This window comes from Sus scrofa, chromosome 3 (genome assembly GCF_054392235.1).
Source record: "Sus scrofa isolate SSC_HxYL_T2T_F1_AM1 chromosome 3, Sscrofa_HxYL_maternal_Yorkshire_Landrace_v2.0, whole genome shotgun sequence".
In the NCBI taxonomy this organism is placed as follows: Eukaryota; Metazoa; Chordata; class Mammalia; order Artiodactyla; family Suidae; genus Sus; species Sus scrofa.
In genome coordinates this window covers 2144705-2158337 of record NC_139385.1, presented here as the reverse complement: position 1 = coordinate 2158337, position 13633 = coordinate 2144705, and the positions used below count along the sequence as shown (strand labels likewise).

General features: G+C 47.1%; 1 protein-coding gene across 7 annotated transcripts in view; it reads left to right on the top strand.

The window, feature by feature from the left end:
- The window catches only part of CARD11 (caspase recruitment domain family member 11), a 121975-nt gene that overhangs the window by 81318 nt on the left and 27024 nt on the right, over positions 1-13633 (top strand). For all 7 annotated transcript variants that reach the window (XR_014839601.1, XR_014839600.1, XM_021086018.2 and 4 more), the window contains exons 3-5: positions 7772-7984; positions 9516-9653; positions 10701-11026. Coding sequence is in view for 5 of the 7 variants with exons in the window: in XM_021086018.2 (XP_020941677.1) it covers positions 7772-7984; positions 9516-9653; positions 10701-11026 (677 nt within the window). In the remaining 2 variants the exon portion in view is untranslated. The remainder of the gene's footprint in view (positions 1-7771; positions 7985-9515; positions 9654-10700; positions 11027-13633) is intronic.

Sequence of the window (13633 nt, the reverse complement as noted above, 5' to 3'; positions counted from 1 at the left end):
TTACTGAGGCATTTGCCCTTAAGCAGTCACAAGTCAGGAGGTCTGTGCTGCCAGCCTTCACTAGCAGCTGAGGTGCACAGGTAGTATTGATGGATTTAAGCTAGAATGAGTCACATGATTTCCTTGCATATAAGGTAGGAGGGTCCCTTTCACATCTGTTTTACCCTGGTCATTCCCTGCTTGGTTTTTTCCGTCTTCTTCCCGGTGGAGGTCACCAACAGGCCTGCTCTGTGGCTGCATTGCCAGACTGGTCCCTGGAGGAAGCCTCATTGCATTGAGCATGCTCGTAGCTGGGGTTTCTCACATGCCTGGCACAATCTCCTTCGTGGGTGAAGGCAGTAACAAAAACTTCTCTGGGCCATCCAAGCCTGCTTGTCTTCCTACCTTGAGCAACCATTTCACTAATTTCTAAGCACGGGGTTCTGACCCCACCCCCCAAAAGCATAAGCATGTTAACATCTGACCCTCTGTTCTCTTGTGCACTCATTGTGCTTAGCAAGTCTTTGTGCTAGGAAGATGCATCTCCTAGTCAGGAGGCTTTGCTCTGTGAATAAGGATAGACTCAGCTTTAAATGGCTTCAAGCAGAAGGCATCTATTGTCTTATATACAAAGGACTCTAGTGGTGGGAGGGACCCATTGTTGGTTAATTCAGTGCCCAGCAGGTGACACCATTAAAGACCAAGGTTCTTTCCATCTCTCTGCTCTGACATCTTAGGGATGTTAGCTTTTGTCCTCAGGTAAGTCCTCAGGTCACAGGATGGCTGCAAAAACCCCCAACATCACACACATCTTCACATGCTAATGTCCCAAAGTTCCATGACCAAATTCCTTCCTTGTGTTCCTGTCAAAGATCAAGGAAAAGCATCAGCACTGCCTTCCTGGTGGGTTCTCCAGGCTATAAAGCACTCCACATAGTTATTCTTATGCCAGTAGTAGAGACCAGATAATATCCACTCTTCGCAGGTCGGAAGTTGCCCAGCCTCCCTAAAGCACAAGGCTGCATGGTTCTGACTAGGAACCATGAGGTTGTGGGTTCGATCCCTGGCCTCACTCCTTGGGTTAAGGATCTGGCACTGCAATGAGGGGTGGTGTAGGTCACAGATGCAGCTTGGATCCTGCATTGCTGTGGCTGTGGTGTAGGCCAGAGTCTACAGTTCTGATTGGACCCCTAGCCTGGGAACCTCTATATGCCCTGGGTGCAGCCCTAGAAAAGACAAAAAGACAAAAACAAAAAGAAGAAGAAGAAAGACCAGTGTAGGTGACAGCCAAGTCCTCCTGACCACTGACCTTAGAATTCATTCCTCTTCCTCCGTGGTATCAGTGGAATCACGTTGCCCCACCCCTCCCCATTCCTCTCTCCCTTTCACACACATGTGCACGGGTGCACACATGCACGCACGCATGCGCACACACACACACCTATCTCATTACCAGTGTTGGATTACATGAATGATTTTATACCGTATTGTGTTATTTTTCTGACATCAAATGAACAGTATTTTCCTGACACCAGACACGTGTCATTTTTTCACACATGAGCCAATTCTCTGACACCCGACTGGAGGTCCAGAATCAGCATGGACGCCCAGGTGCGGGCTCCACCCCACGAGCCTAGCCCGCCTCAGATGCCAGCTCCAGGTCCACCTGAGCGCTCACTGGAAGGTGGGGTGTCCCGCTGCCTCCTCCCCAGGTTCACTAATCAGCTGGACTGACTCACAGGACTGAGGAAAGCACGACACTTATTGTAACGGTTGATCTTCAAGGTTGCAGATGGGGATGTGTCTGAGGAGGTCTGGAAGGGCCCCGAGTACAGGAACCTCTGTCCCCACCCTCCCAGCCTGTGCTTGAATTCAGACACTCAGAGGCTCTTTGCACCCCGCTGTTGAGGGGTTTTTAATCAAGGTTTCATTACCTTATAGTGATGGATTAAGTCACCCCCTGTGGATTCCCCGCCTCTAGGCTGCCCCCCACCCCAGAGGGGGAGTGTGGGACTGAAAGTTACAGCCCCCTCGTCACTTGCTTTGTCTCTCTGGCAGCCAGTCTCTATCCAGGAGCTGCCAGGGCCCCTCACCCAAGCGTCACCTCCATTCCACACAAAAAACCCACTGTGACCACTCTGGAGATTCCAGGAGTTTTAGGAGTTGTGCCAGGAACCGGAGGCCAAGACCAAACATATTTGTTATTATACCACACGTGTGTATTCTGAACTTTACTTTTAAAAAAAGAAAAGAAAAAAAAAGTGGAGTTCCCATTGTGACCCAGTGGAAACAAATCTGACTGGGAACCATGAGGTTTCGGGTTCAATCCCTGGCCTTGCTCAGTGGGTTAAGGATCCAGCGTTTGCCGTGAGCTGTGGAGTAGGTCGCAGATGTGGCTCAGATCTGGCGTTGCTGTGGCTGTGGCATGGGCCAGCAGCAACAGCTCCAATTAGACCCCTGGCCTGGGAATCTCCATATGCCACAGGCATGGCCCTAAAAAGCCAAAAAAAAAAAAAAAAAAAAAGAATAAACCAGGAGTTCCCATCTTGACTAACTAGTTTCCATGAGGATGCGGTTCAACCCCTCACTTTGCTCAGTTGATTAAGGAGCCAGCATTGTCGCAAGCTGTCATGCAGTTTGCAGATGCAGCTCATATCTGGCATTGCTGTGGCTGTGGCACCAGTTGGCAGCTGCAGCTCCAGTTCTACCCCCAGGCCTGGGAACTTCCATATGCTGCAGGTGCGGCCCTAAAAATAAAAAAAATAAAATTAATAAACCGATAGAAATTAAGGGATTATCATATTAGATTTAAATAAGATCCACCTGTATTCTATCTACAGGAGAAAAATCTTATGTCCAAAGGGACAAAGAGGTTGAAAGTAAAACGATGTAAGGATATACTACACTAACAAGAGTCATCAAAGAGCTAGAGTGGATAACATCAGACAAAACAGACTTCAAAGCAGAAGTGCTACTGGAAATTAAGAGAGACATTTCATAATGACAATGTGTCAATCCGCCAGGAAGTTATAACAATTACAAGCATAACCCTAACCCAAACAACAGAGCCCCAAAATACATGCAACAAAAACGGACAGAATTGAAGGGAGAAATACAAAATTCAACAATAATAGATGGGTATTTTAACACTCTACTTTCAGTAATGGATAGAACGATAGACAGAAGATTGACATGGAAATAGAAGATGTGAACACTACAAAGAAACAGTCTGACAGACGCCTGTAGCCACAGCACAAACAGCCTGACAGACGCCTGTATCCACAGCACAAACAGCCTGACAGACGCCTGTAGCCACAGCACAGTCTGACAGACGCCTGTAGCCACAGCACAAACAGCCTGACAGACGCCTGTAGCCACAGCACAGTCTGACAGACGCCTGTAGCCAGAGCACAAACAGCCTGACAGACGCCTGTAGCCACAGCACAAACAGCCTGACAGACGCCTGTAGCCACAGCACAAACAGCCTGACAGACGCCTGTATCCACAGCACAAACAGTCTGACAGACGCCTGTAGCCACAGCACAGTCTGACAGACGCCTGTAGCCACAGCACAAACAGCCTGACAGACGCCTGTAGCCACAGCACAGTCTGACAGACACCTGTAGCCACAGCACAGTCTGACAGACGCCTGTAGCCACAGCACAGTCTAACAGACACCTGTAGCCACAGCACAGCCACCTGCCAGCAGCAGAATCCACGCTCTTGTCCATGCCTCCTGGAAGGTTCTCCATAGGCTGCTCCACAAAACAAGCTTCAGTGCATTTAAAAGTGATACAAAGTATGTTTTCCAACCACAGGTGTAATCCAATGAAAAATCTGTAACAGAAAGTAACTTGGGAAATTCACAAATATGGAAAAATTAACCATCACACTTCTAAACAACCAATGGGTCAAAGAAATCACAAAAGAAAGCAGAAAATTTACTTTGAGATGAGAGGAAATGAAAGTGCAACGTGCCAAAATTTAAGTGGTGCCACTAAAGCAGGACCCAGAAGGAAACTTATAGCTATAAATGTTAATATTCTAAAAAGATCTCAAGTCAGTATCCTCACCTTCCACCTTATAGACTAGAAAAAGAAGAGCAAAGCCAACCTGAAGCAAGCAAAAGGGAGGAAATAATAAATGTTAATACAAAAACAAACGAATTAGAGAAGAGCAAAGCAATAGAGAAAAGCAATGAAACCAAAAGTTGGTTCCTTGAAATATCAACAAAATTGATAAAACCTTAGCCAGTCTGACCAGGAGTAAAAGAAGGCTCAAATTACTAGAATCAGAACTAAAAGAAGGGACATTACTACCAACTTTACAGAAATAAAAGGTAAAATAAAAACAAAGGAATAAGGTGAACAATTGTTTCCAATAAAGTAGGTAACTTACATGAAATTTACAAATTCCTAGAAAGACACAAATGCCTGAAACTGACTCGAGAAAAACAGGAAATATGAGCAAACCTATAATGAGTAAAGAATTAGTAATCAAAAACTTACCCAGGAAGAAAAGCCTGGGTCCAGATGTTTTTCCCTGGTGAGCTCCACCAAAGAAAAAGTATGCCAGTTCTTCATACACTCTCCCAAAAAGTAGAAGAAGAAACACTTCCCAGCTTATTCTGAGGCAAAAGTTACCCTGATAACAAGACCCGTCAGACATCACAAGGAAGGAAAACCGCTGACTAATATCTCTCACGAAATGAAGGCAAAATGCTCAAAAGTGTTCTAGGAAACCAAGTCCATAACTAACTGGGATTTATGTCAGAATGCAAGGCTTGTTTAATACCTGAAAATCAACTAATGTAATATTCCATATTAATAGAATCAAAACTAAAAACTATATGATATTCTCAGTGGCTGTAGCAAAAGCATTTGACAAAATCAAACATGCTTTCATGACAAAAATACTCAGGGAATTTCCACAATCTGATAAAGGACATCTGAAACACACATACACTTAATCAAGTAACATTATTCTCAGTGGTGATAGATCTGATACTTTTCTCCCATGATCAAGAACAAGACAAGAATGTCCACTCTTGCCAGTTTTATGTAACATTGTGCTAGAAGTTCTAGCCCAGGAAATTACAGGGGAAACAAAAAGTCATCCAGATTGAAAAAAACAGAAGTAAAATGATCTCTAAATGCATCAAACATTGTCTTATATATAAGAAGATCATATAGAAAAATCTTATCATAAGTAATATACTAACAAACCATTAGAACTAATAAGTGATTTCAATAAGTTGCATAACGGAAGGTCAATATACAAAAATCAATTGCATATTGATATGTTAGTGGTGAACATTCAACAAATGAAATTAAGAATACAGTTCACATTTACAATGCCATCAAAAGAGAATACTTGGGAATAAATTTAGCAAAAGAAGTGTACACTGAAAACTACAATGCATTGTTGCAAGAAATTAAAGAGGAATTAAATTAATAGAAACACAACCCATAATCATGGAGCATAACACTTAATTGTTAGAAAGTAATACTTTCCAAATTGAGCTACATGTTCAATGGATTCACTATTGAAATCCTAGCTACTTTTTTCCTCCAGGTATTGATAAGCTGATTCCTAAAATTCACATGGAATTGCAAGAAGCCCTGAATAACCAAGACAGTCTGCGAAGGGGAGAACATGGTTGCAAGAGTCTTAACTCCCAATCTCAAAACCTACTACACATGTACAGCAATGAAGATCGTGTGGTACTGGCATAGGTTCGCCATCTAGATCAATGGAATAGGATTGAGAGTCCAGAAATTGATCAGTTGATTTGACAGAGGTGCCAAAGACCATTCAATGGGGGAAGAATAATCTTTTCAACAAAACTGTGCTGGGACAACTGAATGTCCTCCTGCAAAAGACAGAGTCGGACCCCTACCTCACACCACACACAGAAATTAATTCAAAATGCATCGGCAGCCTAAATGTGAGCATTTAAAGTATAACTCTCTTAGAAGAAATAAACAGAAGTATATTTCTATAACCTTGAATTAAGCAATGGTTTCTTACACCAAAAGCACAAGTGAAAAAAGAAATTGGGCCACATCAAAATTTAAAGCGTTCATGCTACCAGTAATAGCTTTAAGAAAGTGAAAAGAAAATCAACAGGAGAAAGAATCTGCAAACCATATCTGTGACTTGTCTCCAAAACACATTAAAAATTCCATGAGAGGAGTTCCCGTCGTGGCGCAGTGGTTAACGAATCCGACTAGGAACCATGAGGTTGCGGGTTCGATCCCTGCCCTTGCTCAGTGGGTTAACGATCCGGCGTTGCCGTGAGCTGTGGTGTAGGTTGCAGACGCGGCTCGGATCCCGCGTTGCTGTGGCTCTGGCGTAGGCCGGTGGCTACAGCTCCGATTCAACCCCTAGCCTGGGAACCTCCATATGCCGCGGGAGTGGCCCAAGAAATAGCAACAATAACAACAACAACAACAAAGACAAAAGACAAAAAAAAAAAAAAATTTCCATGAGAAAGACCATCCAATGTAAAACTGGGCCAAGGATTTAACTGGACAGTTCTCTATGCACAAATGGCCAACATGCACATGGAAAAATGCTCACATCCTTAGTCATTAGGGAAATAGAGACAAAAACCACAATGAGGTACCACTGCCCACTCATTCAGATGCCTATAATAGAAAAAGACAGTAACAAGCATTGATAAGACTGTGGATAAATTAGAACCTCATATCTTGCTAGCAGGTGTGTCAAATGGTGCAGCCACTTGGGGAAACAGTTTAGCAGTTCCTCAAAATATTAAACATAGCATTACCGTATGGCTCATCCATTCCACTTCTGCATATCTGACCAATGGAAAGAAAAACGTGGGTCTACAGAAAAACCGTGTACGTGAATCTTCATTGTAGCAAAATTCATAATAGGCAGACAACCCAAAGGCTCATCGGTGGATGGATAAATCCGATGTGATATATCCGTACAGTGGAAAGGTGTTCACCAATAAAAAGAATGCTACGTGGATAAAGCTTGAAAATGATATAAGTCATGGGGGAAAGAGCCAGTCACGATAGTCCACAAGTCGTGTGACCCCATTTATGTGAAATGTCCAGAAGAGGCAGGTCTGCAGACAGAAGGTGGAATAGTGGTTGCCTCATGCTGGAGGGGCAGGTATTGAAGGGAAAAGAGGGAAAGACTGCTAAAGGAAGGAAGTTTCTTGTGGGGGGGGTGAAAGTGTTCTGCAACAAATTGTGCTGATGGTTGCACAACTCTGAATATACCAAAAGCCACTGACTTGCACGCTTTTAAAATGGGATTGTATGATTCATGTTACATCTCAACAAACCCGGCTTTAAAAAAATGAATGAATGATGTGTACATGTACCAATCTCAGAAAATCTCAATAAACGCAGAGAGAAAGAAGCAAGTTGAAAGGGGAAACAGGAAAGCATAGAGTCTGACACCGTTTATGGGGAACTGTAAAACAAAAATAGCATGTACTGTTTTTGGAGAGAGAAATTCTTAGGAAGATAGAAGAACTTGGATGGAAAGGATTTACTCCAACTGCACAATCTTCCCTCTCTCCCTATCATTTTTTAAAATTTTATGGCTTATTCATCCATTGTGGATGTTTAGTACGTTAAGAAATATATGCCTGTATTCATATCCCATCCTTTCTTAAATAAAAAGTAAAACACTCTATGCATGCTTTGCTTTACTTTATTTAACTTCCTAGGTACTGACGGTCTCGCCGAAGTTGATAGAACTATTCCAGTGAGGCTCTTTTACTCACCTTGTCGGGGTTTGTGTCTAAAAGGAGGAGCGCCCGAGATGGATGACTACATGGAGACGCTGAAGGATGAGGAGGAGGCCTTGTGGGAGAACGTGGAGTGCAACCGGCATATGCTGAGTCGCTACATCAACCCAGCCAAGCTCACCCCCTACCTGCGCCAGTGCAAGGTCATCGATGAGCAAGATGAAGACGAAGTGCTTAACGCTCCCATGCTGCCATCCAAGATCAACAGGGCAGGTAACCTCAGGAGCCACAGTTAGCTGTAGCAACATGGTTTCTCTCAGTCAGGAACTGCTTTGACTAGAATCCATAGACCTCTGCCCTCCCCCGGTCCCCCACCAAGCTGTCCAGGGGTAGCGAGGATCCATGAACTTGGACGGGGCGCAGGAGGTGAGGAGATGGCATCTTGATTTCACCAGCCTACATTGAGACTTTGCATCCCCTCCGATTATGAATGCAGGCAGGTGGCAGATCACAGAGATGAGCAATACCTGTGACTTTGTCAACAGGAAACAGTACAGATAGCTTCCTATCACAGTACAGCTCTCACAGATCTTCCAAAATATCTCTCCCTTGAAATTACAATAGTTATTAGGCCTGCCAAGAGATTGGATTATTAATGCATTAATAAAGAAGCACATTTATTAGAGTCGCAAATTTAATATTTGATAACGGGACTTCATGATAATTGATTCCCTTTGTATTCCAGTGCAGTCTATCTGTTTAAAGCATTATTCTGATAAAGGACACCTAGGCTTTTCTAGACTGCCTAGGGCTCCACCACACTTTATCACATTCATTAAGGGGAATAAGGTGGTTTGTGAGCCTTGTTTTGGTTTTATATACATGTGTGTGTGTACACACACAAATGTGTGTGTATTTGTCTCGGTGTAAGCTCGAGGTCACAGTGTAAAATACATTTTTTCCTGTGGCTCCCCGTGGAATAAGAGGTGGGAAATCACTTGCCCGCAGTGTGACTGGTGAGAAGCAGCTCATAGGCTGTGACTCTCTTTTGCATACCTGACAGACATCACTAATCACAGCATGCTCTCCCACCCAGCGTGCTTGTAACTTCAGAATTCTTTTCAACACAGTGCTCCCGGCAGCTTTGACAGACCATCAGTTGACACGAGAGGAAATTTATTTATTATGTCTCTCCTAGAGGAGAGGTAGAGTTTTAGGACCCAAAGGGAAGAAGTAGCTGAAAGTTAGATGCTTAAGGAAGGGGCAGAAATGTAAACAATCAGTGGAACCAGTAGGATAAAAATCGAAGGCTGCCAAGCAGATTACATTTAGATTAAAGATGTTTCCAGACTCTGCGAAAATCCCATAGAACATGGAGCTATCCCTGCTTCCTATGACTTTTCCTAGCTCCCTGACCAAATATATGTCTTCCTGGTCTGAATCCCAGAGAACCATATATGACTCCGTAATTGCTGTTGTACCTCCATCCGTCACAGACGAGCTGATGCCTATGTGGTTAATTGAAGCCCTGCTCGATTGGGAAGCTCTTTAAAACTGTTGGTTTCCTGTGGCTGCAGTTCCATTTATTCTGGTTCTACCAGTTTCCTGGAGAAAGGAAACGAACCCCCACTGGATCCCTGCTGAGGGCTTGGCACTTTGGTATAACTCAGGAGCCACGGGACGGGGTGAGACCGTCTTCTCAGGAGTGTCCCGAGGGACCTGAGCCAGGATAGGACTCCACTCGGAGACGTGTGTCCAGTCCAACATGACCTCTCCTCGCTCAGGGATCTGTCCTGTCCTCTAGGCCGACTGTTGGACATTCTGCATACCAAGGGGCAAAGGGGCTACGTGGTCTTCTTGGAGAGCCTGGAATTTTACTACCCAGAACTGTACAAACTGGTGACTGGGAAGGAACCCACCCGGAGATTCTCCACCATTGTGGGTAAGTGGCTTTGCCATCAGGAGCATTCGGACTGTGGTGGGAGGTGTGTATGCGTGTGTGTGTGTGTGTTTAGCGGTGGGACAGTTTTCAGGCTATGGCTCTGTGACATCGGGGCCGTGCCCCTGTGGCACTTGGGAGCTGTCAACTCCTTATTTCTGCCTGATGCTGAAAGGTAGGTGATGGAGGAGCACACGGAGGCAGAGCCAAAAGGAGTTCACGGAACATGTAGAAATTCGTACCACCTGGATCTTGAACTTGTCTTGACGACTCTCTCATCAGTGTCCCATGAGCCAGCGCCCATGGCCCTCTTGCTGCCTTAGTTTTCCTTCCTAAATACTCTTGAGCCAGACTTCTCTCCATCTATACCCCTCCCATAGCCAAGACCTCTGCAACGCCCCACTCTCTGCACCCACTCCTGCACTGCTCCCATAGTTTCTCTCCTCCTCCTGTTACCCTCCCCCACTTAAAGCCCCCATTCAGTGGCTTTCCATTGTTTCCATCTAAAGACCCAGGTGCAGCCCACAAGGACCTACATGGTCCAGCCCCTGAGACACTCTTCTCTCCCTCCCTCTTCCTCCCTCACTAGGCTCCAGCCAGCTGGGGCTTCCTTCACTTTAGGAAATGTGCCAAGTTCCTCCCCCTAAGACCTCGGCAATGTTGTTCCATCTTCCTAGAACGTGTTTCACACCTCACCTCTCCAGCTCACCCTCAGGAGCCTTCTCTGATGCCTCTGTCCCCTGGGCTGGATCTGGTCCCCCTGTTACACACGCTCAGACCCCAATACCTTTGCGTTGTGAAACCCTATCTGTAGTTAGATCTGTGTGTGATCATTTGTTTTTTTAATGTCTGTCTCCCTTACCAGACTGTAAGCTCTACCCGGATCAAGGCTGTCTTGCTCACCCTGAACCCCCAGAGCCTAATGGGTAGTGAGAGCTCAGTAAAATGTTGGTGAGCGAATGAGTGAACGAATGATTCCTGCCCCGCGTCTAGAAGCCCCTTCTCCCCCTCTCCAGTCCCCGGGCCTGACTGGGTGCCCCCTCTCCACAGTGGAGGAGGGCCACGAGGGCCTCACGCACTTCCTGATGAACGAGGTCATCAAGCTGCAGCAGCAGATGAAGGCTAAGGACCTGCAGCGCTGCGAGCTGCTGGCCAAGTCCCGACAGCTGGAGGACGAGAAGAAGCAGCTGACGCTGATACGCGTGGAGCTGCTGACCTTCCAGGAGCGGTACTACAAGATGAAGGAGGAGCGGGACAGCTACAACGACGAGCTGGTCAAGGTGAAGGACGACAACTACAACTTGGCCATGCGCTACGCCCAGCTCAGCGAAGAGAAAAACATGGCCGTCATGCGGAGCCGAGACCTCCAGCTCGAGGTGAGGGGCCCGGGGCAGGGCCTACGGGCCAGAGTGAAGACCACCAGGCAGGCAGGTGCCGGATTTCCCAGCTGGCCAGGTGGGGGAGCAAGGAGGGCCTGCATCCACAGTGCGCATGCGTGCGCCCACCCAGGGAGGCCTAGCGCGACAGCTTAGGATCCACCACGCACGTGTCTGCACATGCGCACACAGACCCTGCTCAGGAGCCCGAGAATCGGCCAGGCACCTGTGCAGACCAGCGCCCCTGCGTGCAGACCAGCGCCGCCAGGCGGGTAGGGCTTCCCTTGTTCCAGAGCCCAGATCCACCTGCCAGAGGTACCAGACATGCGCACACAGGGCCTGCCCTGAGAGGGGAGGTGGAGGACCCAGGAGCCCACCCAGACCGCAGCCCTCCGGGAGATCAGTGAGGAAACGAGCACAGCACCTGTCCTGCGGGTCATGAGGTCTTTGAGGCCAGGACTCTGCCCTTCATAGCTGTACCCACAAAGCTCTGCGTGGCACAGTGGCATGGTCAGTACACTTATCAGTGAATAATCCAGTAGCCAAATGATGGACGTCGTTAATGAGTTTACCTCCAAAAGGGACACAGAGAAGGGAATTGGCTTAATTCATTCATTCGTTTTATTTATTGTGTGCCACCGTGCACCAGGCTCTTTTCCAGGGACACATAACTCAAGATTAAACCCTGCTGTCACGGAGCTCACATTCTAATCAGAAAACAAACATGTCAATACCTGGTAGTAATACGTGCTATTAAGAAGAGGGAAAAAATGGTACAGGGAGAGTGTGTGAGGGATGCTGTTTTAAGGAGGATGCTCAGGAAAGGTTCCCCAGAGGGGACACAGTGTCGCAGCTGGGATCAGAGGAAAGGGGAGGAGCCAGCCCTGTACCACGTCTCAGGGGAAGAGGAAAGGGAGCATGCCAAGGCCCCAGGTAGGGGGCATGCTTGGTGTTTTTGAGAAACAGCCAGAGAGCCAGTGGGGCTGGAGCCAAATGAGAAAGCAGCCCTGAGAGATGGCTGGGGTCCAGGGCATGGGGGCTTGGTAAGAACTTTGGAATTTATTCCAGTTGTGATAGAAGCCTCCGAAAGATTGAGAGCTGGGAGTGACAGCTGATTTATATCTGGAAGGATCACTCTGGCTGCGGAGTGGAAAATAGACTCTGGGAATATTTATTAAACACCTGCCACGTGTAAGGCATGGTGCTAAGCACTGTGGGGGACAGAGGGATAAATAACCTGATTTCTGCTCGGGTCACTTACAATTTAGTTGAAGCAGACAGATCAGTAAACCATCCCTTAGAATTTGGGTGAATTGCGTCAGCGGCCTTGCAGGCAAAGAACACGAGTTTTACAGTCTTTGGGCCTGCGTTCCAATCTGGCTTTTGGCGTCTCACTTTACCTTTTAGTTGGCCTCAGTTTCCTCATTTGTAAGTGACATTTAGAATAATACCTGTGCCCTAGGATTGCTGAGATACTGACAAGTAATTCTTTGGCAAAAAGGCTGACGCCGTCAGTGCCCACTTCATGTCTGCTTGGATAGGGCTGGGGCTCTGGACCCATAGCAGGGCACTTGGGTTCATCCTCAAAGATGTTGGGGAGGGCCTTTTTTTTTTTTCCCCCCATGACCTGGAGAAAAGGTTTCTGTGCTGTTATCAAGGCTTAGGGGAGGTTAACCTGTGGCAGAGACTTGGAACTTTCTTTCTGACAAATATCTTCTGTTTCATGTTTTCTGGACATGTATTGATAGTGAGCAAGCACTCCTAGGACTTGAAAGAACCCTGGGCAGCTGAGTCTTGGGTCATTTCTCAGCCCGGGCTCCCTCCCTCTATCTCCTTTCCCTCGGACCTCCGGCGTGCAGCCGCAGTCCCCTCCTTGCTAAGGCCACGGCCCTCCCCCTGCCAGGTTGCTTGAAGTGAAGCCCAGAGTTGAAAAAGGACACTCACGCCCTTTGGGGCTTCCCTTCCTTGCAGCCCTAGAAAACGGTCCTGTTTGGGGTGTTTTGCCAAGGCTGCTCAGTCGGGGCAGCCGACACGTGTAGTCCCAGCGGTTTAAGACGCCTCGTCCTGGTCCCAGGTCCTGACACCTCTTGAGGGTGATGCTGAGCACATCTCCAGGTGTCCCACTTCCAGGAATAGACACTGCCACCTCCGGGAAGCCACTCTGTCTTGCACTGAGTCTGGGCAGGTCCTTCAGGCCAGAGAGCCTGTCAACCTGTAGCCCAGTGGATCTCAAGCGGTTCTACTAGCAGCAGTGCCATTTGTTCAAGTAAAATCTTGCATGAGGAGTTCCCTGGTGGCTCGGCAGGTTAAGGGCCTAGCGTCATCATTGCTGTGGCTCAGGTCCGATCCCTGCCCTGTGAGCGTCCACGTGCTGCGGGCATGGCTGAAAAAAAAATCTTGGGTGCAACCAAGAGCCCAAAACATGCAGGCAGAGCTGCTCTGGGGTGTAAATGCAGCAGGGGCCTCACCCGCCCTCCTCGTCCCTTTGCTGGCTTCAGTCACACGGGCGTTCTTCGGGGAATCTTGGCTCTGAAGATCAGAGTTTGAAACCCCTCAAAAAAGAACTTTCAAATGGGTAGCCCACCTCAGGGAAACACCCGCTTGGGT